The 24,270-nt window shown below is 47.2% G+C and overlaps 1 protein-coding gene across 3 annotated transcripts; it reads left to right on the forward strand.

The window, feature by feature from the left end:
* The first annotated feature begins 5,657 nt into the window (after positions 1 to 5,657).
* On the forward strand, positions 5,658 to 23,722 carry map2k6 (mitogen-activated protein kinase kinase 6). 3 transcript variants are annotated; one of them, XM_035533664.2, is made up of 12 exons: positions 5,660 to 6,017; positions 15,586 to 15,655; positions 15,876 to 15,924; positions 17,186 to 17,299; positions 18,125 to 18,244; positions 18,771 to 18,887; positions 20,592 to 20,643; positions 21,302 to 21,429; positions 21,763 to 21,840; positions 22,473 to 22,612; positions 22,939 to 22,984; positions 23,205 to 23,722. In XM_035533664.2, exons 1-12 carry the CDS (start codon positions 5,927 to 5,929, stop codon positions 23,280 to 23,282), a joined length of 1,083 nt encoding a protein of 360 aa, XP_035389557.1. In that variant the 5' UTR covers positions 5,660 to 5,926; the 3' UTR covers positions 23,283 to 23,722. The 3 variants fall into 3 exon arrangements, with proteins under 3 accessions (XP_081553719.1, XP_035389557.1, XP_081553720.1); XM_081697594.1 differs by lacking the exon at positions 5,660 to 6,017 and adding an exon at positions 13,556 to 14,233; XM_081697593.1 differs by lacking the exon at positions 22,939 to 22,984 and having other exon boundaries at positions 5,658 to 6,017.
* The last annotated feature ends 548 nt before the right edge of the window (positions 23,723 to 24,270 follow it).

A 24,270-nucleotide genomic window follows, 5' to 3' on the forward strand; every position in this document is an offset into this window, starting at 1 on the left:
CCTTTCTGTTAAAGCGAACTTACTGCCTTACCCATCGCTGGCACTGCAACACACAGTGTTACCATGGCAACATACACAGCTCTTCCCCATTGACAAATGCTGTACGCAGAAGCAGACACAGCAATCATCTGCCTTGCTGGGTTAACTCAGAGTCTGTTCACAGGAGCACAGCCAACCCCTGCCTGGTGTGAACTGAACTCAGACCAGCCTGACGAGGGCTGCTTCAGAACTGGTGATATCACTACGTAAACATGACGGTCACAGATATATATGAGCCCCCGCAAATGAAATGATCCGGAGAGATGGATTTTGCCTGGGGTCATTATTTTAGAGGGACTCAGCTTGCCAGTGCTCGTATATTCACACCACTGCCCAGACTGGCAGACATGCCATGGTGTGGCTTCAGTCGGCTCCATTCAATACAGCCTGCGTAGACAGAGGCAACGGCAGAGGCATTGTTGAGCCTCCCCGAAGTCAATGATTTACTACAGAGAAAGCCTTTCTCTCTTTCACTCTCATTCCCTCTTTCTCTCCCTCTCGCTCTCCCCGCTGTCTTGCTGTGTGCAGTATATGCAGTGCTGGGTTACCTCGTGACAGAGCCAAGGTCCTGCCTATCTTAGACTCAGCACATTTCTCTTCTCCCTTGGCTGGCAGTAAACGAGTGACATAACAAGCATACGAGGCCTCCACAACTACCCCCCACTCCACCACACCCCAGTGCTGCTGCTCTCAGTCTCTGTAACAGAAGGGGCCTCACTGTCCGCGTACGGAGGAATGAATATCAGCTCTGACGCACGGCGCTGTGTGGACAGTGCATGGTGTAACGGGACTCTTCGGCTCTCTGCTCGAGCCAGTGAAGGCACGACGAGAATACTGTGTCAGGGGACACCGTGTACGTAGCAACACGGTCTCACCTGTCTCCCAGGTTTTACACAACAGTAAGTATATCCAGGCCAAGGCCCTGTGCCCAGCATTGTGCTTATACTGATTACTTACATGTGTGTCACAACCTCCATGAATCAGAAACAAGCTTGGGAAATGCAGAGCTGAGATTATTTTATAATAAGATCTGTTTGAACAGCAAACCAGCATCCTGTTGCGCATAACGATATTCACACACTCACTCACACACACACACACAAACACATGCACACACACACACACACACACACACACACACACACACACACACAGGCAAACACACACCGTGACTCCTACAATATTTTCCCACTACACCGACGAGGCGTCTCAAGATCAGTGTCGGTTTAAACCGAAAGGCAGAAAAAATCAGGGCCATTGCCATGGTAACCACGCCCCTGTCCCTGGCTTGTGTCCACTGCTCAGTGGGACCGACCTAGTAGAACCACTAACCGAGCCAGCAGCCAGGGGCTCTGTGCAGCAGAGAGCACAGGGGGCAAATAGGGAGGTGTCCACTACAAGCAAAGGAGTTAAAGAGCGAGAGAGAGAGAGAGAGAGAGAGAGAGAGAGCAGAGAGAGAGAGAGAGAGAGAGAGAGAGAATGAAAGCGGGGGAGGGAAAGGACCCCGGCAAACTGCACAAACTCTGAATGAAAAAAGAATGTGCATTTGGAGAGGGGCGTCGCTCGCACCTCAGCTCACCTCCCCTCCCCTCCCCTCCCCTCCCCTCCCTGACGCTCCATGTTCAGCCGCTCTGTGGAGGTAAGGGGACCTGGGAGGCTCTCGCGCCTGACTGCCAGCTCCTCCGCCTGGGCACAGGGCGGCGGGCGGTCGGGCCGCACTTGGCAGGGGGAGAAATGGAGAAAGAGAGCAGCGTGAATGCTGAGCCTGAGTGCAAGTCAGCTGGGCCAGCAGTGTGCAACCAGGAGCCCTGTGTCTGGGCCCCACTGGGGCTGTGGCGGGAGTGGACCGAGGCCCAGCGCCCAGCAGAGCTTCAGCGGGTCATGGTGGCTGGACTTTAGTGGGCTCGTGGTCTGTGATTTCAAACATCCCCCATTTAATCCTTATGACAGTATAAGTGGGAACAGTCCAAGAAAACTCACAGACACACACACACACACACACACACACACACACACACACACACACACATGCATTTGGCAGAGGAAATGTTTAATGTATACCATTTTCTTTATTTTAGTCATTCTAAAATGTTTATAAAGTTAGGACAGATATGCGTTTTGACTTCATGAAACATACATTCATTTAAGAATGTAAAACTTGTCTTATGTCTAAATAATTAGGCAGCTTTACCTCAGTGTTGTCATGGTGTCCAGCTGCTGATATTCTGTTGTATGATACACATTATGGTTCATGATCATGTGGACATTACCAACAAGGAAATGGCAACTAGAAAAAAAGATATGGGTGTGTGACCATACATACCTACAACAGCAAACATGCACGCACGCACAAACACATACACACACACACACACACACACACACACACACACACACACACATATCTAACAAATTATGTCAGTGAGCCCTGCATTCAGTGGCATCGCTGGACTTTGTAAAATGATGCACAGCCACACAGGGGACTCAACTGCTCGATCAAGCCTGCTCTCCTTTGCACAGGGAGAGAAGTGCTGAGCAACAACACTTCAGCTTGTCATTTTTAACAATGAAAAAGAGGAAGAGTGTGTTCACACTGCTGACCACATGCACACAGCCACATGCTCAGGTCTAAATGAATCTGGCAGTGTTAGCTGTACGGACTATGCGCAAGCCAATGTGCTCCCTGCGTGCATTCGCTGCGACTTATGTAGTCAGAATTATGTTGTTGTTCCTGACATTGCTAATATGAAAATGATTTTTCAAGCGCCATTAGATTTAGATTTGAGGTTTTTAATAGGATAGCTATTTAATAGTTTACTCTGCAAGTCAGTAGAACAGCTTAGTAACTGTACTCTGCACTGTGATCAAGACGATCACAAACGCAAGCAGCCATTCGTTACAAATCTCTGTAATATAATCAAGGCATTACAACCATCCTGATACAATGTACACTAATATTAACCATCAGACTGAAAGATGAGGCACTTCATATTGCAGGTTCTCAGGCTCCAGTCCTGACATGCTATGTCACTGCCATGTTTTCTGTAGTGTCTTCCTGAGCCCACATATTTGCCTCTATCGGCCAGTGTTAAACTCCCTCGGACTGGAAATGGCTGATGCAGTGGGAACATGACTCATCGCAGGGCTCAGCCGGGCCCACAAAAGAATGCAAGGTAGCTGGGAATGTCTGAGAAGGCATCCCGCAGGTGCTGTGATTATCACTTTGCTCCAGCTGTCCTGCTAGCCTGCTGTCCTGCTGATGGCAGAAGGGGAGGATGGTGCTTGCCCTCCTGTTCCAGGGGAAGGGGTGTTGGAGCAGGTGGAGGTGTTCCCTGACCCTCGTACAGCCGCTGTTCTACAGAGCTGCACAGCTCTGTTCCTCGTGTCTAGCAGCGCTGTGCATGAGAGCCAACTCTTAGGAAGCTCACCAAGAGATGGCCATTCCAAGGAGGGACCTCCTAAGAAAAATAAGATTCCTCAGGAGGGATGGGTACTGCTCTGATCAACTACTGTCAGAACAAACATGCACCCGGAAAGGTTCGGACATAAAGTTCTTTGGGCAGGTTGAATAACTACTACACTACTGCATATGATACCACCTGATGGAGATGAATACAAATGCCCCACCTTGTAGTTAACATTTTAAACTGTGCCAAGAGAAACTACCAAGTATACGCTTGCTCACACGAAATATGCCCTCTAGTGGTCAGCCGAAGAAATGCAGCAGCTCCTCTGGCAAGGGGCGCAACAGCAGATAAGACCAACACAACTGCAAATGAATCCGTTTCATTGTCTTTATCTTAACATATATTAATGAAGGCAGATCAAGGCAGTAATTCAAATGCAGACACATGCAAATGTATTGTAGTGCATTTGGGAGATAAGAAGAACCAGCATTAATTTCATCTAAAGCGTGAAACAGAGCCAGCACTAGAAATGAACCGAGTACACTAGTTCAGTAGGGCAGGTTTAGTACATGTCTAGCACTGACATTAAGGTTTATCAAAGCCCATTTATAAAGCAATGCTATGCTGTCTTCCTGCAGGTTCTGTTGTGTGGTGAGCTCTCATGGCTTAACCAGGCCATTGCTCTGCACAAGCAGGGGAATGAGGATGGTTTCCCAGCAGTCAAACAGTGGCTGAGTGAGTACATGAGGCAGAATTTGGAAGAGGCTTTGGTGGGTATTCATACCGGGCAGGGAAGTAACGAAGGCGGATGACAGTGGCCAGTGGCGTGAAACCGTTCCGGCCGGAGCTGTTGGAGGCGTTGTAGTCACAGATGGAGGAGCGAGCATTCGCTCGCTTCTTTACGTGGCGTGCGCGGCCAGAGGTTCCTGCCATGAGTTGGCTGGAGTGACATCTGCCAGGGGCCAAGTCATTCTGTGGATGCCGACTTTGTGGGGGTGAGCTTCCCAAAGACAGTGATTGTTTGGGCAGGCAGAAAGGGGGCAGGCTGGCAGGCTGGCAGGCTGGTAGGCTGGCAGGTTGGCAGGCTGGTAGGCTGGCAGGCTGGTAGGCTGGTAGGCTGGCAGGCTGTTAGGCTGGTGGTGTGCACCACTCAGAGGAGAGCAGGATGTACGAGGCTCATACTGACCTACAGTAGCCCCTCATTGAGGGAGGGGGTGCATATTAAGCGAGCACTAAATATTTTGAGGAACATTGAAGATTTTGGAAAATGTATTGCTGTTGTTTGTAATATGAGCAGATCTTTTCATGGGTGAGGGCTGGATCATGTGCAGTCACAAAGTTGCCTGCCCCATTGAATGAATTTACCATTACGTTACTCCTTTCAAACTTTACCTTGAACTATTTTGACAGAATGAAAGTCAGTAACAGAAAGAAATTTTAATTTGGGATTCCAAGGGAAATTATGAATACACTTTAGATTTGAATACTAAATTAAATACATTTGCAGTGGGTAGCCTTATTAGGGTAGATTCTGTTTTATTGCACTGAAATGATCTCAACATGTTCAGTGGTTTTGTAATTAGAGACAGGGCACATCCTAATGTCATGCTCAATGTTGGCATGGTAACTCCACAATACATTGCCTGTATACCAGTTAACTGTCATGTACAAATCACTGGTTTTAATGTGAACACCTGACAGGAAGTTAGAAGGATATGATATTTAAATATTTAAAAATATTGCAGTAAATATTAATCTCTTGCACAAGTAAACATGACTTTTTCTAAAGACTGAAAACTTTTGATGTAAAAGAATTGCACCAAAAAAGTATAACTGGCAATATCAATTCACTTTCAAAAATGTTCATAAACTAAAAAATTATAATAAATAAATAAATTGATTCATTTCTTTATATGTCTTTTGCATAGTAAGTAGCCATTTGTTCCAGGCAGACTATGGTGACTCATCATGTCGACCTGTTTTGTTTCTTGTTCCTTATATAGTGTATAACTATCTAGCTATAGATTTCACCGACACACACACAAGTCTTGATAAAACTTTCTTTCACTTTTTTGTAAGCCCTTAAGTGCACGCAAAATTAAGTAAAGAAGTATCACAGTAGGCGTAGTCGTTCCTGCAGCTTACTGGCAACGGCGTAAAAGAAATATACTACAATTCCCATGAAGCCTTGCGCGAATTGCAGGAAGAACGTGTTCTCGCAGGGGCTCGCACTGATCCAAGTTAGGAGCTCTCAGCTGCTAGCCTTGGCCCATCATGTAAGTGCTGCCCAGGTTTCTTTGCAGAACAGTTACAAAATTAATCGTTTCCACTGGGAACTGCGAGCCGTGCAATCGTCATCGTGGTCCACAGACGAAGGTAAACGGACCTCGTTCCGAAAGAGCCCAAGTGCATGAAGATCGCGGCTTGTATTTTGCACCTTTGTTGCAAAGCAAGCCCGCTGAAGCTCCGCGGCGAGGGAGATGGAGGGAGGGAGTGAGAACGAAGGCAAAGTGTTTTGTGCCTCCCCTCCCCCCCACCAGAGCAAAGGGGAAATGTCTATGCCAAAAGGAGGTAAGTGTTTTAAAGCGATCTGTGCAGAATCTCGGAATTGCAGGCAGTTTTGCACTGCTTGCAACGTGCACGGCTGCAGGGTTAGCTTTCTTTGCTAATGCAACTCAAAGTTTGATTGTTTGAAAGGGTCAGTTGCATTTCCTGTTTTAAGATCTGCCCTTTTGCAGAGTTCCTGGTAAGGCAGCGCTCTCCTCTGCTGCTCATGTAGCTAGCTAGCTATTTGCATTCTTGTTCGACCAGGATTTTTACAGATACGCCTTCGGTCCGTGTTCAGGAACTAACCAGCTATGCTAGTTATCTTAGCTTAGCGATGCAAGTGATTGTGCAACGGCAACGTTGCCCGCGCCCGAGTTAACACACACACAGGCGGAATCGTTTCCACAAGTAGATTATTGTGAAACATTTTTTTTTGCAGTGCAAATATATTCTGCAGAATCGAATGCACTTGATTTACTTTTGACCGTGTTGCATGTAAGGTGCATGAAATAACGTTCAACTTTGTTAATCGGTTGTGCCAATAGGCTGAGAGGAAAATGCCTAAAAGCATTAGATTAGCTGCATGGCATAACCCAGTCAGCTAAACAGAGGTGGAAAACTGCGCCCAAGTTCGGACCATTTTATTAGTTGACTGTTGTGTTGATGCGCGTAATGGAAAACGATCGGGACGCCGCGTCCTGAGCCTGGTCCCAGCAGCAGGCTGATACATAGGTAGACACTGCAAAAATAAAAAAGCTAAATATAGTTCTGTTGGGAACGTGTGCTGCTCCGAACATTTCGAGGAACGGGGCGAATGCGCTCGACTCCCCGAGTCAGAGATCTGTTCATCCCGGACGAAGGTGCCACCCAGGCGCAGATTCTTTTCATTTTCTTTAGCTATGGGTCTTTTGCAAGAATGATTTCTGTTGTCACCTATAAGCTAAACAGGTTATTGAACAACGTCTCTGTTGTATTGAACGGGGTGTCTTTTTAGTGAGATTAAACGTTATGTTCCAAACTTGCACATGAGCGTTTTTTCGCACCTTGGGCCTAAATTGGCGCAGACTAGGCTACTCCTGTGAGTCTGAACCATGACCAACAGCTGTCGTCCGATCCTGCAACCACGGGGCCCTAGCTTAGTCACCACGAACCAAACTGCATTGTAGGCTAGCGAAATTACCGTGGACAAAACTCGGCGATGAAACAGAAGACGCTGTGTAAGAAAATTTGGCTCTGAGATGTTTTCCATGTCGGAAGGGGAGTGGTTGTTAATGCGTAACTGGGACACCTGGCTCCATGTTGTTTGTGTTGGTGCCCCTCCTACACGCACAATCGTCTACCTGTGGAGGAACAGTTGGGGAGTGTCCCGGAAGTGGTCTATGGGAAGGGGAGACCGTAATGCTGTGTTTTTGTGTTCTTCACAAGCTTCTGTTTTTTCCCCTCCTGCTGTGTCACGATGAGTCCAGACCACGCACTGTCAGTAATAATGCATTAAAGTGGCTCCATGTCAACTGAATCCAGCCACTGCATGGTGACTCGAGAGTAGTGGTAATGAGGTTATTTAATGTAATCACTACACATTTTTATGAAATGTCACGGCCCAGACAACTCGGGTAACACAAAATTCCTGTCTTGCTGATAAACTGGGTTGTAGTTTGCGTGAAGTTTCCCAGTTGGAAATGCCTGTTTGCGATCATGCTGACATCACCCTTATTGCACATGAGCAGAGGCTGCATTTACTTTTCTGTGCACCTGGAATTACGAGACTTTCCACTTAGTTGAAATTGCAGCTAGCTGGGCGTCATGACTACCTGTTGGGTGCTTAAATGCTTGCCTATTTATGTATTTAAATTAGTAAATTACCCCTAAGCCTTCTTTTTGCCTAGTCATTTAGCGTGCTGGCTTTAATCCTCCATCTGACAGCTCGCATGCCAATGTCATTCCCCGTGTGCTGAATGTGCGTTGAAGTTGTTCTCAGATTTGGAATGAGTGACACCTTACTGTGGCTTTTCCTTTCAGAACGGGTATTTTAGCTTGGCGCCATCGCACCAAACAGTCGATTCTTTGACAAACTGCCGTTTATCTTGACAGCACTGGTGACATTACCAGTCCTCTTCTGAACTCTTTCTTCCCATGCGTTGCAAGCAGCACCTGTACGTCCACGTATCGTTGGAATTTATCCGGCCCGAGACTGCCCCCGCTGCTCCCTCTGGCGTGATCCGAGAGGCACTCGGCGTGAGGTGTGACCTGCGCGGCATGCGTGACGTTTGGTGTTGAACTCGTTTCGGACCGAGTGGGAGGAGACATGGCTGTGCTTCGGAACGGACTGTGAGGGAGCAGCAGCCAGTGCTGAGGAGGCACTGAAACCCACTGACTGGCTCTAATGTGCTTTTCAATTTCCTGTCCTGCTGAAAGCAGCCTGAGAGGCCATTTACTTTCCTGTAAACGGAGACCGCTGCCACTGCCTGATGATGTCTGGCTTTTTACAGTTCAGGTGCCTCTTTCCCTTTCCAGACTCTCGTGCCCCAATCAAGCTGCCGTACCGACAGGATGCCAGTTCTAACAAGCTTTTAATGAAACGTGAAATGTCTCCCAATCAAAAAGAAGTACTAGTGCAGGTTTTTTGTTTTTTTGGCACACACTAACGCGTGGGGTCCGGCCTTTGTAAAGTTGCTGAGAACGACTTTGCTGTATCAGAACCTCAGCCAGCTTTATGCAATTGAATTTTATGCAAGATGACCAAAGAAAATCTGAGCAAAAAAAAGCAAGTTTGAAGAGGGAGAAGACGAGCTGTGATCGTGCTGTAACTGGTCCAGCGCAAGTGGGGGGAGGGGGCAGATTTAGCTGCTTTCAGTGCCAGGTTGCTGTTACAAATGTGCACAGGCCTATAGCTTTTCCAGCAGCTTTTAAAGCATTTTGCTTGGGCTGGTGACCAAGAACTTGGATCTTCAGCAAGTGGAGGTCTGTTTCAAGGGGCTGAAACAGAACACGGTTTCAGGTTCGTTCTTTTATTTATTTATTTTTGCTGGCAGTCACTTTTTTTGACATATGGAGCAGTAGTTCAGGGCGTCTTGCGCTGTTGGCTGCTGCTTTTCTATGCCGTTACTGTGTGCTGTGCCGTGGCTGCCGCCCCCCGGTTGCTGTGGTGGGTGGTGAATGTGTGATCTAGGCCATGCCCCCTTGCATCTAGCCCCGGAGCAGCTGCCCACTCGTCAATGTTTGTCATGCAAATGACCCCCAGTTGCAGAGGTACTAAATCTGCTACGTCGACAGCCTGATTGTCGCTGGCCATCCAGCCGCAAAGCATTTTCTGCAGGAGGGGCAATCCTACAATCCTTTGGGTCTTTTTTTTTTTTTCTCTTCTTTCCCATTTTGGCTTGACAGCCTTGCAGGCCTACGTGCATCCATGCAGGATGCAAATCCGTGTTGGGAATCTGTGCTGAGCTCTTGCACGCAAATCCATGTTTGCATATGTGCGTGCTTGCAGCTGACTATTTTCAGGTGCAGTCAGCATTAGAACTGAATCTGCATTCTTGCCTGACCACGAGCAGACGGGCGTTGCTGATGCACGCTCCTTGGTGAGCCGCTGCGCTGCGTGTGCGAGTGCAGCGAAATTGGTGGCGTGCTGAAAACAAGACGAGCATAAATAGTGTCTCCCTGGTGTCTCCCTTGAACCTCTGTGGAGTAATCAGCATGTATGGTCTGCAGGCGCTCAGACAGAGAGGCCCTTTCTAGCGGGGCAGAGTGCTCTCTCCCTCTTCTCTGCCCCTGTGCGTCTCTACTCTAAAGAATGCGAGCTATGCTAGGTTGCGCAAGCCATACACTCTGACATTGATCTGTCTTATTGCGGACTCCTGAATAATCGACTGCTATCAGGACACCGCCCCCCTTCAGTTTGGTTTCTCTTTACAGCAATATTTACAGGATGTGCGCACAGTCAGGCAGGGCGTCGCGTCACCACGACAAGCCTCTGCTTTTGACTCGAACTGCTGATGCTAATGTCACCACAGAAACGAGGCCATGCAGAGTTTCTGAAGGCAGACGTAGCCTCTCCACGGATGGAACGGCGTCGTGCTGTAGGTAATAAATAGCCTTGCGTCATCTTCGGGCAATGGCGAAATGTGTTCGATATTAAAGGGGGAGCTCTTACTTGGCCCCAGATGCGCCGTTTGGGAAAGCTTGTGCACACGCAGCAAATGCTCTCCAGCGCGCAGCCGCTCCGCTCCGGTTTCTGAGTGCAGGGCTCCGTTCCATCCAGACCCATCCTGTCATCTACACGGCTCCTGCACAAGTCCGGCGCTCCGCTACAGCGGAGCAGCATTTAAAGACAAGACGACGTAAGACTGGGCGTGGTGTACTCCTGGAGATGCATAATGAGTCACAGTAGTGGATAGGATGGGGTTTTTTAGCTTGGTTTTTAAAAAAACATTTATTATTATTAGCCATCATGTAGGCTGTTAGCTGAGAGATGAGCCACTCTGCATGCTTCCTGGAAACATCTGAGGCAAGAGGTGAATGTTTGATGAGAGAAGTGAGTTCCTCACGTCTAGGTGTCGGCCGTTCAACGGCCTATCAAGTGTTCCCACAGGTTCTCCTCCCAACCACGTGCGCTAAGTGGTGTACAAAAAAACAGGCCACTTAGTGTGGTGGTGACCCCGCGAGAGACAAGTGTGGGTAGTGGGTGTCAGCGGGGGGACATCTGATCTAGAGTGATTCCTTTTTTCCATAACGCTCTCGCATGCCCTCGCTGGGTCTTGTGCCAGGACCGAGTGAATGGAGAATGGTTCATAAACCCACAAAACGTGATCAGGTTTTAAGAGCTAAGGACTTCATTTCTGTTATATTGCTCCAAGGCTCCTAAATTGCAGAGAACACAAGGCGCGCGGGTTTGTGGGAGGAGATCCGTTCTCCGCGCGAGGTGCGTTGCAGACCAGTGGCGGTGTTTCGGGCGGAGGGCGAACCACAAACTCCGCTTGCTATCGCTGCAGCCCCAGCAGAGGAAAGCAACGGGCTCTGCCCGCTTTGGGAGTGTGGAGTGTTTTACAAACAGCCAGACCAATCAGGGGGTACCAGCAGACGGCAATGTGAAAGAGGTTATTTTCATCTCTCTGTCTATTTCTGTCTGTCTTTCTGTCTCTCTGTATCTGTCTGTCTGTCTCTCTCCTTCTGTCGCCCCCACCGCCCGTCTCAGACTCTGCCATTCACATTTTAAACAGTTTGGTTTTCTTGCCAGCCGGTTATCGCTTTTGCTTTGCCCTCCATGCTTGTTCTCCCTACCCCCATCGCCTCTTTCTCTCTTTTCCTGTCACTCAGTGTTTCATCCTTCCTCCTCCGGGTCTCTTAAATTCCACGTAGAGACCCTCTGCGTTGCTGGAATTCCAGGCAGAATCCGTTTAAAGGGAAGGTGACGAAGTATCCTGTTCTGTCCACGTGCGAGACGTTGCGGCGTTCTGAGGTCACGTCGGTCACTGTTCAGACGTTCCCAAATCACAAAGCTTAACTGCCGATCGCCGAGCAGATGCATGCGAAACAGTAGCATGAACGTTTGTTTCCTCTGCACTGTGTTTGTAAGGTCCCTTGTCGTTTCAGGGCCTTGCAGAGGTTCAGTTGGCGTTCGTTTGAAGGTAAACACGATGTTCGGCATAGTCTTGGCTCTCGTTTTCCAAGTGTGTGCTTCCTGTTGCAAAGCGAGTGTGTGCTGAACTCTGCGACACGGAGGTTTGGATGCATGTGGAGGTGCTTGAGACAAATGAGTGTGGCACGTGGAAAAACCAATCACCTGAAGTCAGTAAGAAGAAAAAGCACCGAAAAGAAGGTTGCCAAAAATATCCTTCTGTGGAGTGTCAGAGGAAGTGCCAATCTCCTTCCGCACTGCTCAGACAATACATGCAAGCCATGGTTTACTGCCAGGACCACAGTTACATAATCCATTAATCATGTCGTGTCTTTTCTAGGTGCACGGTGCTCGTGCCTTGCAGTTGGCCGGGAGTGCAGGCAGGGCAGTGTTTTTGCAAATCGAACTCCATGGGAACAGTTTTTGCCTGACAACGCTAGTGTTGCTAATAAGCACAGAGTGATGGTCTGGGCCTAGTCTGATCTCGGTGCTGTAGAGGGCGTGGCTGTGCCCTGTAGACTAATGGGGTTGTGTCCCACCAAAGTACTGCACGTGTTGCAGCGTCCCACGCTTTGCCGAAAAGGGCATACTCCGAAATGCCGTTAGGGAAAGAAACCCGCGCTGTGCGAAGGACAGACGTCTTTCACCACATCTTTCCACCCAGTACTTCCGTGTGTCCCTCAGTGAAAGAGGAGAATACGCCATGACTTCCAGTGAATTAAGTCGGCGTCGTGTAACGGTTGCATTGCAATTCACACCTGTCACCTGATGCGGCGAGTCTGTGCAGCTCGGCCCTGTGTGCTTCTGGCTTTCTGCAGTTTCATTCCTATTTTAATAGTTTTCCTTCTAAGCACATGAAGGCGGTTACATAACCGGAGGTGTGCTGGAGATGTGAGTCTTTTTGCATTTCGGTGCATTAATACTGGGCTTCTTGTGTTTGGATGGGTATGTTTGGCCTTTACTGGCAGAGTATTGCAGAATGTGTGTGTGTGTGTGTGAGAGAGAGAGTATGAGCATTTCCCCAGTTTGTGCATTTGACCATGAAAGTGTACGCATGTGTGTTTGTGTCTGATTTGTGCATGTCCATGCAAGTGTGTGTGTGTGTGTGTGTGTGTGTGTGTGTGTGTGTGTGTGTATGTGTTGGTAATTTGCATGGCTCTGTGCATATGAAAGCTGTCCTCTGCTGTGCAGAGCATGTCAAAGCTTGCTTCGTCCTCTCAGCCCATTCATTCCCCCCCCCCCGTCCCCCTGTGTCTCTGTGCCCATCCCCTCTCTGTGCCCCCTGTGTCTCTGTGCCCATCCCCTCTCTCTGCCCCCCCGTGTCTCTGTGCCCAGCTGGGAGAGTAGAACGGAAAAATGTGCGCATAGCCAGAACCTCCTGCCATCTCTATGACAGCTGAGCAGAGTGTGTAATGGCAGTGGTTGTTATATTTGTTGGACTGGTCTTCCTAATACTCCGCACTGGTCTTCCTAACGCTCCGCACTGGTCTTCCTAATGCTTGCGTAACAGTTTCACAGTGCTCTTCAGAGAGACTGAAGACGGCCCACATACGAACTTTTCTTCCCGTTTTCAGCTGTCGTGAGTGTTTGCAGTGGCTTATTAGGCGTAGGCCTGTGGCAGCTTCTCATTTTCAGGATTAGCTACGTTCATGAGCCGTTTGTGTAGATAAGGAGGTTGTCGGTCTCCGTTCACACCGGTGCTGGTGTTTTGCTTTGCATGACGTGTGTTAGGGGAAACTGCTTTTTAAAGGTGAAGTGCACCTGACTGAATAGAGCATTTACATACTGTATCTCTTGGCCTCATCATTCATACAGGTCACGTACACGTGTGTGCGTGTGTGTGCAGGTGGACGAGGTGGTGAATGGAGGTTGGGGGCAGCTGAGTGTCAGTTTTCTATTGCTATTGTTGCATGGGTAAATGCAGGTGGGCGGAGAGTCTTCTGACTTTCTGGCAACGATGTGCGTGTGGAAATGAGAACGCGCTAGCCTGCTTGGAACAGACGTCTCGGAGGGAGAGAGGGAGCAAGGGGGCATGACAGGGCAGGAATGCAGGAATCTGCTTCCTGTGCCGTGCCACGAATCTGGCCGACCACCCCGGCTGGGCGGAGGAAAACGCGCTGCCTTCTCTTGCCCCGGAGCTTCCGGCCTGTGGTGGTCAAGGAGAGACCAGCCGGCGCTCCGACACCTGGCGCCCCGCGGCTGAGGCGACTTCCCCCTTTCCTCTTTGGAAGTGATGGTTTAAAACAAGGGCCTTAGAAAAAACTGTTAGGTTCATGTGCCCGGGGCTCTGCGCCTGGATTGTTGCTGGTTTTTGTATCTTAGCACTGCTTGGTTTTTGGCCAGCATCTCCGCCACTTACGAGGGAGTATTGGAAAGACGAGTAGAACAGCGCTGTGTTGTTGCGGCCACGCCTCCTTGTCCAGGCAGCTGTGTTCAGGGAAACTGCAGAGGATACAGACTTCTTCAGAAAAGCCCAGAAGTCTGGAGTGAAGACACAGGGGGTGGGGCTTGCTTTAGGCCCCGCCTCTGCTCCTGCTCCTGGCTGCTTCAGAGCTTGTTCAACTGACGCTGTCGTAACGGCTGCCGGTAGGAGCAGATGTGGCACAGGTCTGCCGGTCATGACCATGTACGTGTGATTAGTCATTTTTCTAATGAAATGTTATGAGAGTTGTATGGAAATAAGTGTATGCATACACTTTTCTTAGAATCATTTGCTATATGACTTGCCTTGTGCCACCACAGATCTATAAATGTTTGATTTATAGTAAAGAAACACTGTTAAAAGCCTGCATAATTCTGCTTTAAATAAGTGTAATTTTTGCTCTTAAATGAACTTAATAATTAGAATAAATTGGCATGCCGTACATTTTTGAATCAGTGCAACACAATTTTAACCCCCCCCCCCCAAAAAAAAAACATAAGAGTTGTTTTGCATATGATCTCATAGTAAAATATGACATTTAATATACAATTAAATGTGACTTATTCTGAAACTGTAGAGTAGGTGCCTAACACTGGTGTCCATGCTAGAGGCTTTTCCACCACAGGGGGAAACCCCGACTTGGACCTGCTCAACTCACCTTTTTGGTTTTACTCTGGGAAAGGTTGTGTGTAGTGCCTGGTGCATCTTTTGGCATCATCTCCATCTCGTTGAGGTTAACAAAAAAAAAAAAAAGCAAGCGCATGGTGTGCTCGTGTATTTATCTCATTCCTAAATCTGCAAGTGTGCTGTAGTGTACACACACACACCCTCCCTCTCTTTTCCGGCACTAGATGTCCCTGTGCTAGCCATCATTGCTCATGTTCAGTGGAGCAGAAGGGTTGCGTTAGGTGCTCTGCCGAGCAGCACAACATGTTCACCTGCCGTCGGGCACACGTGATTGGCCTGTCTTGCTGTCAGTCCCCGTGGGCCCTACCTGTTGCCGTGGCGCCTAGCGAGAGCGCGAAGGCGCCGTTAGCTGGTCCGTGTTTGGCGCTGCTCCGCCCTGCCAGGACCTGGAGCCGTGGCTGCTGTCCGGCTGTAAGAGCTCGCATCACTGACTCTCCCAGGTCCTCCTCCGACTCCGGATCCCAGAATTTCTCTGGGAGAAGAGCTGCATTAAAGGATAGGGTCTCCACGGAGACCACTCTGGAATGATGCTTTCGTTTCTCTTTATACTGTATGTCTGTCAGTGGTTGTGTGTGTATTTGCCATATTTATTTGTTTGTCTCATACACACACACACACACACACACTTTCTGCTTGGGGGGAAAAACTGTATCCTCTCTATGGCACTGGCTCTTGTGTTTGTCAAAGCTACTGTTCCTGATTTGTGTGCTTCTCTCTGTTTCCTTCTGTCTTTTTCTGTTCTCTCTCTCTCTCTCTCTCTCTCTCTCTCTCTCTCTCTCTCTCTCTCTCTCTCTCTCTCTCTCTCTCTCTCTCTCTCTCTCTCTCTCTCTCTCTCTCTCTCTCTCTCTCTCTCTCTCTCTCTCTCCTAGGTCCAGGTAAGAAGAAGCCGCTTCTCCGGCTGTCTAAGGAGGCATTTGAGCAGCCTCCTCCTGCAGCTACGTAAGCACTTCATTCTAACCCCCCGTTCATCTCCTGGAACAGAAAAATAATTCATGCTGCATTTTGTATTTGCATGTCTTCTGCACTGAACTGCCAGACTCCCGCTGGGTCTTCAGGCAGTGAAGACACTGAGTGATGTGATTTAAGGATGACCTGTTGCTAGTTGACCATGTAAGAGTGGTGCGGAGATTTTAAATATGATTCCTTCATTATTCTGCAGACCCCCCAGAGACCTGGACTCCAAAGCCTGCGTTACCATCGGAGACAAGGTAGACTCCGCCCCCAGTTTCTTCAACGCCAATCTGAGTTGTCAGTCAGTTACCTAATAGGGAAAAGGTTTTATGTTAGCTATTCAGTACTATCCAATGTCTCTCGTTTTGTTTTGTTTTTTGGTGACTGAGGATGTCTTGCGTTCTTTCTAGATTTCTTTTCACCCTTTTTTGAATGCTCTCGTCTTCAGTCATTTCTCTTCAGGTTATTAAAATTCTTCACTGCTGAAGAACAGAAACAGAGTTCAGAACACACACGTGTCGTCTTTCATAGCCACTCGCCACCATGTTTTTAGGTTTTTTAAGCGCGGTTTTCCGTGTAATTGGTGTGTATGCGGCCATGTTGAAAGTTGGTACTCCTCTTTCTCAGACTGCTTGGTATGAGAGCAAAGTACCATGGGTATCTGCTCGCGTTACGCCTTTTGAGCATAGATGGCCATTCGGCCTCTGCGTGGAGTCTAGATCGTGGTTCGCAGGCGCTGTTGTGAGGGCGGGCCTGGCTCTCTCCGGGGCTCGTGCCTCTGTGTTACGGTGGGTGGTGGGGTAAGAGGGAAGATCTTGGGCGGACAACGTTTCAGAGCTTGGCTGTGTGAATCACCCTGGAGGCCTAAAGAACGCCCAGTGCACTTTACGGCACCGTTGGACCCCTCTGATTGCAGGCAGGCTGGAATGTGCTTTACTGCCTCCTGGGCTATAAAAATATTTATTTTAAACTCATCAAATAAGTGGAATTTTCCATTGGTAAAGATGGTGGCTTTTTCTCTTGACAGTTTAACCCAAAGTTTGAAGTTACTTTAATGGTAGTTAAAGACAGGTCAGATTTTCCTGGGGGGGGGGATCTGAAAAGATCTTAGATTACGGCATGTCTGTGTTTTGTGGACTCGAGGTACAAAGCTTTCTGCTGCTAAGCAGGTAATGGCAGGTAATGGCAGGTGGGGAAAGAGCCTGTCTTTTCTCAGCTGTACTGAGGGACACTTTGGGGACAGTGACATTTCCCTATCTTTTCTTAAATCAAACTTGTCTGACGGAACTAAAAAAAAAAACCCAAAAAAACAACTTTTTTTTATACCTTTTTAAAATACTTTCTGTTTATATTTACCACCCTTCTGCATTGTCCATGTTTGTCTTTTGTGTGCGTGCACACCTCGGAATGAGTAGTCATTCTGGAAAAATGAATGGCCTGCTAAGCATGACATGATTCATTTGCTTCACAAGTTCCTCTTAATCATTCTTTTTTGTCTGTGTGCGCACGTGCGCGTAGAACTTTGAGGTGAAGGCCGATGACCTGGAGCCGATCGGGGAATTGGGTAGAGGCGCGTATGGAGTGGTGGACAAGATGAAACATGTGCCCAGTGGGGTGATCATGGCTGTCAAGGTTAGTGCCATCCTCGCTTACCTGCCCTTCAGCTTTAAGTGGGCGGCGTGGAGGAGTATTTGCGGTTTCCTAGAAACTACTTTTAGCAAACCTACTGCAGGACTCCCTTTCACTTTTGCATACGAGTCCCTCATTACTTGTCACTTTTGTTCGCGTTCCAGCGAAGTCCGTATGAATGTAGACGGGCGTCAAATGTCAGCTGCCTGTTCTCCTGTTAAACTGTTACAGCCCCAGAGGAGCGTTTAGTGTCGTGGGGTGCGCGGACGTCTGCAACCACTTCAGATTCACTGTGAAAGTGAGTGAGGTGGAATCCGATTGGCCCTGAAGAGCTCGCTTCACTGAAGTTCTGCCACCTCATTAGCATAGCCACATATTTACTCAGTGAAGTGCAATCTGATTGGTCCTGACTAGCTCTCTTGGCTGGAGTCCTGACACCTCATTAGCATAGCCACATATTTACTCAGTGAAGTGGAATCTGATTGGTCCTGACTAGCTCTCTGGGCTGGAGTCCTGCCACCTCATTAGCATAGCCACATATTTACTGGCTGTTCTAGCTGTCAGTGAAAATGAGGGGCAAAAAAGAGGGACCCAGTAAAAGACAGTTTACGCTCATTTCTGAAAAATACGAGCACAAGCTCTTCAGCTCCAGAGGAGATGCCCGATGCCAGATCTGTGGCACAAGCGATCGAGAAATTCTGTTCTGTGGAAATTAACGATAGATTTGGATTGTTTCAGGAGCTGTGCTTGGTTTTGTGACCCATGTGCAACTGTCCTTTTTAATGCATGCACGCGCACACACACACACATACACACACGTACTTGCAGAGAATCCGTGCGACGGTGAACACACAGGAGCAGAAGCGGCTTCTTATGGACTTGGACATCTCGATGAGGACGGTGGACTGCTTCTATACCGTGACCTTCTATGGCGCGCTGTTCAGAGAGGTACTCGCAGCACGTCCGTCCACCACGCGCCTGCTGAGACAGAGGCAGCACACATCCACTTTCAAAGGCGTAATCGAATTTTTCACACAGATGTTTCAGCAGTGGAGAGCGATTGGCTTAGCCGAGCGGAAACCCGTACTTGGCTAGTAGCTTCAGACCGTTTCAGGCTTGAGTTTAATGTTGGTATGTTAAAACAAATATTGAATGAAATGGACCTTTTAATATGAATCATGGAGAAAGTTGAAAGTGTTAGTTTTACTCATATAGAAAAGAACTTCCTCTGGAGTGTTGTAGAGTGGACAAATGACACCTGCAAATGTAATGACCTGAAGTAATACCCTTATAATATAAATAATACCCTTATAATATCTGGATACTAAAGCTGCTTCTAAAAGTTCCACATTGTATCTACTGACACATTTCAATTACTTTCCCCATGTTAGAATGTGGTACGATTATTACCGATCTGTTAACCCCCACCTGTAAAAGTGGTCTTACCCCCCTATCTGGCTGAATGTGTTGCCAGGGTGACGTATGGATCTGCATGGAACTGATGGACACCTCACTGGATAAGTTTTATAAGAAGGTCCATGAGAAGGGCATGACCATCCCGGAAGACATCCTGGGCAAGATGGCCGTCTCTGTGAGTGCCACTCAACTTTATGCCGCTCACTCGCCGCTGATCATGATCACAACAGGGGCCTGGTGTCCGAGCAATTCCAGATGCTGTGTGTGTGTGTGTGTGTGAGTGTGAGTGTACGCGCGCGTTCCTGCCACCTGGTTGTTGACAGCAACGCTAGCATTTGTGGCTGTTGTGCATCACATTTATAGAAGCCCTTTCCCAATCAAAGCCGTGCATGTTTGAGTCGGACCGTAAAACCAGTGAGCACAAATGTTACAGGCAAGTTTGTTATGCAGTTTTGTCATCTATAGTTTCATCTTTGGTCTATTAGTCTCTGTCACTCTTGCCAGGATCGCATTTACATGTTAGTTTAATTGGCTTGGCTGGTGGTCAATCAATATCATCACTGATGTATGTAATCTTATGAAAGAATAGGACTCTAATAACGATGATGATAATTCACATGGGAATTCTTGTTATAAATGGAAGGCAATCCAGTTTGATTACGGTCAACATGCGTATTCTGTAATTCAGTTGGATTTTAATCACTACACCACTGGATTTATTTCCTTCTATCTGTTCATCTTCCGTTTTGAGTGAGTGTAATCTGCTTAACGCTTGCTTTGTATTGACCTAACACCATCCCTTCATGAATTAGGGTGTGTTTAATGCAAATATTATGTATATGGGGTCAATTTAGGGTGTCCTTTTCAATATGTAAATGAGGCACACGTGCACTGGTGCCGTTTTCACACTGCTGAAGCCGATTCATCAGTTGTTTCGACGCTGTGCAGGGGTTTCATGAACGAGACGATGACTCAGTAGTTCACACGTCACCGTGGGCCAAATCTGTGCTCGATTTTGATGACTGAGGGCCATTGTGAGCTATTATTTGCAATGCATCAAAAGCTTATTAGATAACCCACAATGTGATGAGATTTAAAGATAGGAGTGCATTATCTTCAGAGTGATTTACATTAGTGGGGGTACGCGAACGCTGCGATTCACTGCTACACCCACAGTACTCCCATCAGGAGTGTCTGAGATGGGCCGCCATCCACGCAGCACCTGGTTAAAATGGAAAACTTGGTGCAGGGCTCATTTGTGTATTACATGTTTTTGTCACATCAGTATCCAACACCAAAGACCTCAACTGTGATGATGATTAGCAAACAACACATTGTGCAACAGGAATTTCCTGGTATAATGTTTTCTTATACTGTCATGCACTGCAGAAAGTAGTCTTCAGTCATACAAGCAAGTTAGAATGTAGTATTATTCAGCTAAGATTGAACGTTTGTTTTAAAAAGAAAAAAGCCCACCAAATCTGCCACAAACACATTTCTGACTCTGAATGGCATCCGTGAGACTGCTTTGTTGGCTAATCCGACAAAGGCTGCAGCAGATTAGGGAGAGACAAGAAGGGAATTTGGCTTTAGCCAAGTTCCTTGCTCCTCGTTTAACTTTCTCTGGTCAATACGACTGGAATATTATAATTTTTTTTTTTTTTTAAGTGAGGGTGAAAACAAGCTCCTGGCAGAAATGTGGATGCAGTTTATATGCTTGGTGGCGACTCATCCCGCTTAACCATCCCCCCAGCCTGGGGCAGAGACTAGTCCTGCTTGACCTTTGCCCCGTCCTGGTTCTCCACCCGTCCTCCGTGCGTGTGCTACCCCAGAAGGCGGTGTGTGCGTCCACCTCACCGAATCTCCTTTCCTCTTGCAGATTGTGAAAGCCTTGGAACACCTGCACAGTAACCTGTCCGTCATCCATCGAGGTGAGACATGGGGGAGGGTGGGCGGTACTCTGAGGGACAGGTGATGGAAGCTCGTGAGCTGAGCGCACAGCAGTGGCTTTGGTTCTATTTCATGATGCCTTCAGGGTTGTTGATATTAACTAGCCCTAACCAGCCCTTTTGAGGGCACTAACAGGGTATTGTAACTGGGATGACAGTGTATTGTTAGTGTTATTGAAGTTACTGAGGCTCAATCCAGTAATGGTTTGCTACAGCAAATTTCCCTGAGAGTGTTTTAAATGGATGAGAAAACCCATAAAAGTTATTAAGGCTCTTAAAAAAGTGATTGCTGCACACTGGATTCTAATTATTAAGTTTCTTCATCAGCGTTGTTGACACTGAGACTCAGCCCATCCGTTCTCTGTGTATACTTCTCTTTTTAAAAAATCTGTTGGCTGATTTGATTATTTCCTTCTTTTTTGTGCCTGGTTTCATTTGTTCTGATGTTCAAATTTTGCTGTGATGAGGACAGTTTGGATGACCGATTTGGTTAAACATTCAGTTTGGACCATGAAAATGGATGATTTGAAGTTTAACATTATGGGGGATTTCTTTGTTACCTGATTTGTCTCACATAGACACATGCACACATGCGCCTCTCTCTCTCTCTTTCTCTCTCTGCATCTGTGTGTCATTTTAGACGTGAAACCCTCCAACGTCCTGATCAATATGCAGGGTCAGGTGAAGATGTGTGACTTTGGGATCAGTGGCTACCTGGTGGACTCAGTCGCTAAAACGATGGATGCAGGCTGCAAGCCTTACATGGCGGTAAGCAGCAGCAGAGCACAGTCTGCGTCTCTCCATTCACTCTTCAACTAGTTCACACTAAAGGACTAGGAGTGCTAATATGGATGTCAGAGAAGAACAGCCTCATACAGTGCGTGTATGAGATTGAGGGTGAGTGGGTGGGTAGCTACCTGCAGCAGTTAATGAAAAGAGAAAACTGATAGTCTAAGGAAAAGATTTATTCTTAAGTGACGTTACAATTCCTCTTAATCTCCTCTGTCTGCCTCTCTGTTGTCTTTACGGTCTTCTACTCTTAGTTGTTGCTTGTTTATTGGTTTTTTTTTCATGTTTGTTTTTAATGTCTTTGTTTTACAGCCGGAGCGGATAAACCCAGAAACCAATCAGAAAGGCTACAACGTCAAGTCCGATATCTGGAGTTTAGGAATCACCATGGTGAGTCAGAGTTGTTTGTTGTGTTTGGGAGGAGGTGGACTATAGCACTAAGCGAGAGCTTGGCTTCGCATCTGCTGATCTCAGCAGTATTCCTGTTGCTCTAATGGACACTGCGTACCATCGAACCTCATCGGTCTGCTGTGCTGAAAATCTATCCGCGCATAAACTCTGGTCTTAGTTTGCAGCTGTAGATTAAACCAATGGCGGGACCTCTCTGCTCACTAACTAAATGACCCGGTGGTATAGATAATGCATTTGTGATGCAAGTTACAATTTAAACTTGACACATTTCTTAAGTGTTTTTTTTTATGAACGATATTTGTGGGTTTTTTTGGAACAGTATAGCAGTTCATTTTAACCTTCACAACAGTTTCTTTGACAAGTTCATTAATTCATTATTATGGGCGTCACTGCAATCCATGTGCAAATTTTCAGTGTTGTCTCTGCCCGTGTGTTCTTGTGAAGAGATCAAGTCCGCCTCTGCAAGCCTAGATACTCCAGCATGCTTCCGGCACGTGCCGAACGTTTAATGCATCCCATCAGGACAGTTTGTGCTAAACGGCTCTGTGCTAGGAGAGCGGCAGCTGTACTGTAGCTGTGCTGTGGCTAACTGCCTGTGTGGCTGTGCTCAGATCGAGCTGGCTATCCTACGCTTTCCCTACGACTCGTGGGGAACACCCTTCCAGCAGCTGAAGCAGGTGGTGGAAGAACCTTCTCCACAGCTCCCTTCAGACCGATTCTCACCCGACTTTGTGGATTTCACGTCAAAGTGGTGGGTCGTGCACACACACACACAAACACACACACACACACACCTACTTGCGTGTGTTCCCCGTACACAAGGCACGCAGCGTTAACTACCCAACACACAAGGAACACTCACATGCGCAGCAGATGGTTATTTCCACTATAGCTCTCTAAACGCCCTGGAGGGGAGGGACACACAACACTTGCCATGTTGTCTGTCAAGTTTATAGTCTGTCTTGTATACAAACTGGCGCTTTGGAGTACATGCATTTTGTGGTTTATTAAAATGGTCAAACTTTGTGTTTTGGATGATATTATTATTATTATTATTATTATTATATATTTTTTTAGCTTAAAGAAGGTTTCTAAAGAGCGGCCAAACTACACAGAACTCATGGTGAGTTTTCTGGTCTGTTGTTATTTCTCATTTAGTAACAATTTCCTTCTCTGACCACTAGAGGTCAGTCTAACATCACTCATGCCAACATTTACTGGAAGTTGGACGCCATCACTTGTTGGTCCGTGCCATTTCAGGAAGATTAACAGGATAAATTCATGTTCAGTTATTCTGTTGTACTTGGTGAATTGTGTTGATTTTTGACTTTCTCCACGTGCAGCAACATCCATTTTTCACCTACCATGAATCCAAAGAGACAGACGTTGCTTGCTTTGTCAAGATCATCCTCGGCAACTGAACGTGCCTCCTGTTGGTGAAACTGACCTATCGCCAATGGGGAAAGCGGGACTATTCCACAAAAAAGCACCAATCGCAAGACTGACACCTGTAAGACACACCCACCTCAGCCAACAGCGCAGAGGGACTCGAGAGGCCAGGGGGTGGAGACTGAAACTAATGGGGCTAGGTGGTTTCCTAGCAACACGTCGGACTTGGGCAGGAGACAGGAGGGGTTTGTGTGTGTGTGTGTGTGTGTCTGTGTGTGGATGCATGAGTGTGTGCCCGAATGCATGCGATTTTATGTATGTGTGTGTGTGTGCGTGCGTGCGTGTGCTGAAGGAGGGTGTAACAATCTGAATTTCATATATCAAAATCTTAAATCATTATTTAACATGCCAGTCCTCTCAGTCCAAAGCCAGTTTTAACATCAGTTGATTTTTAATAAAGTTCTCTGTTGAAGACCTTTGTAACAGTCATTTACATTGTCAACATGAAACACAAAAACCAGGCAAAAAAGACAGAGAGATATAGATATATTTATATATTATATAAATATCTGTATATACTCAACAAATATTTCTGGAAAATGTCATTGGAGTGCATGATAAATATATTGTGGGCTTAATGGGTTTGAAATTATTAGGGATGGATGTGACAATCTCTCCTCAAGACGTAGCAAAGAGAGTAGTTGTGTAGTCTGTTGTGCTTCGGTACATGGTACCTTTTTAAAATCTGACCTGAGGTCAGATTTTTAAACATGCTCAAAATGGGGAAGGTCATCAATTTGACTCATAAACTGGCCTGAGGCAGCGGAGATGGGGGGGGGGGGGGGGGGGTTATTTCATAAAACAGCAGGTTTACAGTGATCTTCACACCAAAGTGAACACTTCAGACTAATCAGTTATTTTCTAAAAGAAACGAGCTTTTGCTTTTACTGCAGATCTGATGATGGTTGTAGTAGCAGGTCTGCTGTTCACATACCCTCTATGAAGAGTGTGTGGGTGTGT

Source organism: Electrophorus electricus, chromosome 15, assembly GCF_041902795.1.
Source record: "Electrophorus electricus isolate QZ-2024a chromosome 15, ASM4190279v1, whole genome shotgun sequence".
In the NCBI taxonomy this organism is placed as follows: domain Eukaryota; kingdom Metazoa; phylum Chordata; class Actinopteri; order Gymnotiformes; family Gymnotidae; genus Electrophorus; species Electrophorus electricus.

Bases quoted from the DNA above. Each gene is read 5' to 3' on its own strand.
- map2k6 (XM_035533664.2), top strand. From the start codon at position 5,927: ATGGAGGGAGGGAGTGAGAACGAAGGCAAAGTGTTTTGTGCCTCCCCT. The intron at 22,613-22,938 runs GTGGGTCGTGCA...ATATTTTTTTAG, and splicing joins GTGGATTTCACGTCAAAGTG to CTTAAAGAAGGTTTCTAAAG. The intron at 22,985-23,204 runs GTGAGTTTTCTG...CTCCACGTGCAG, and splicing joins CAAACTACACAGAACTCATG to CAACATCCATTTTTCACCTA.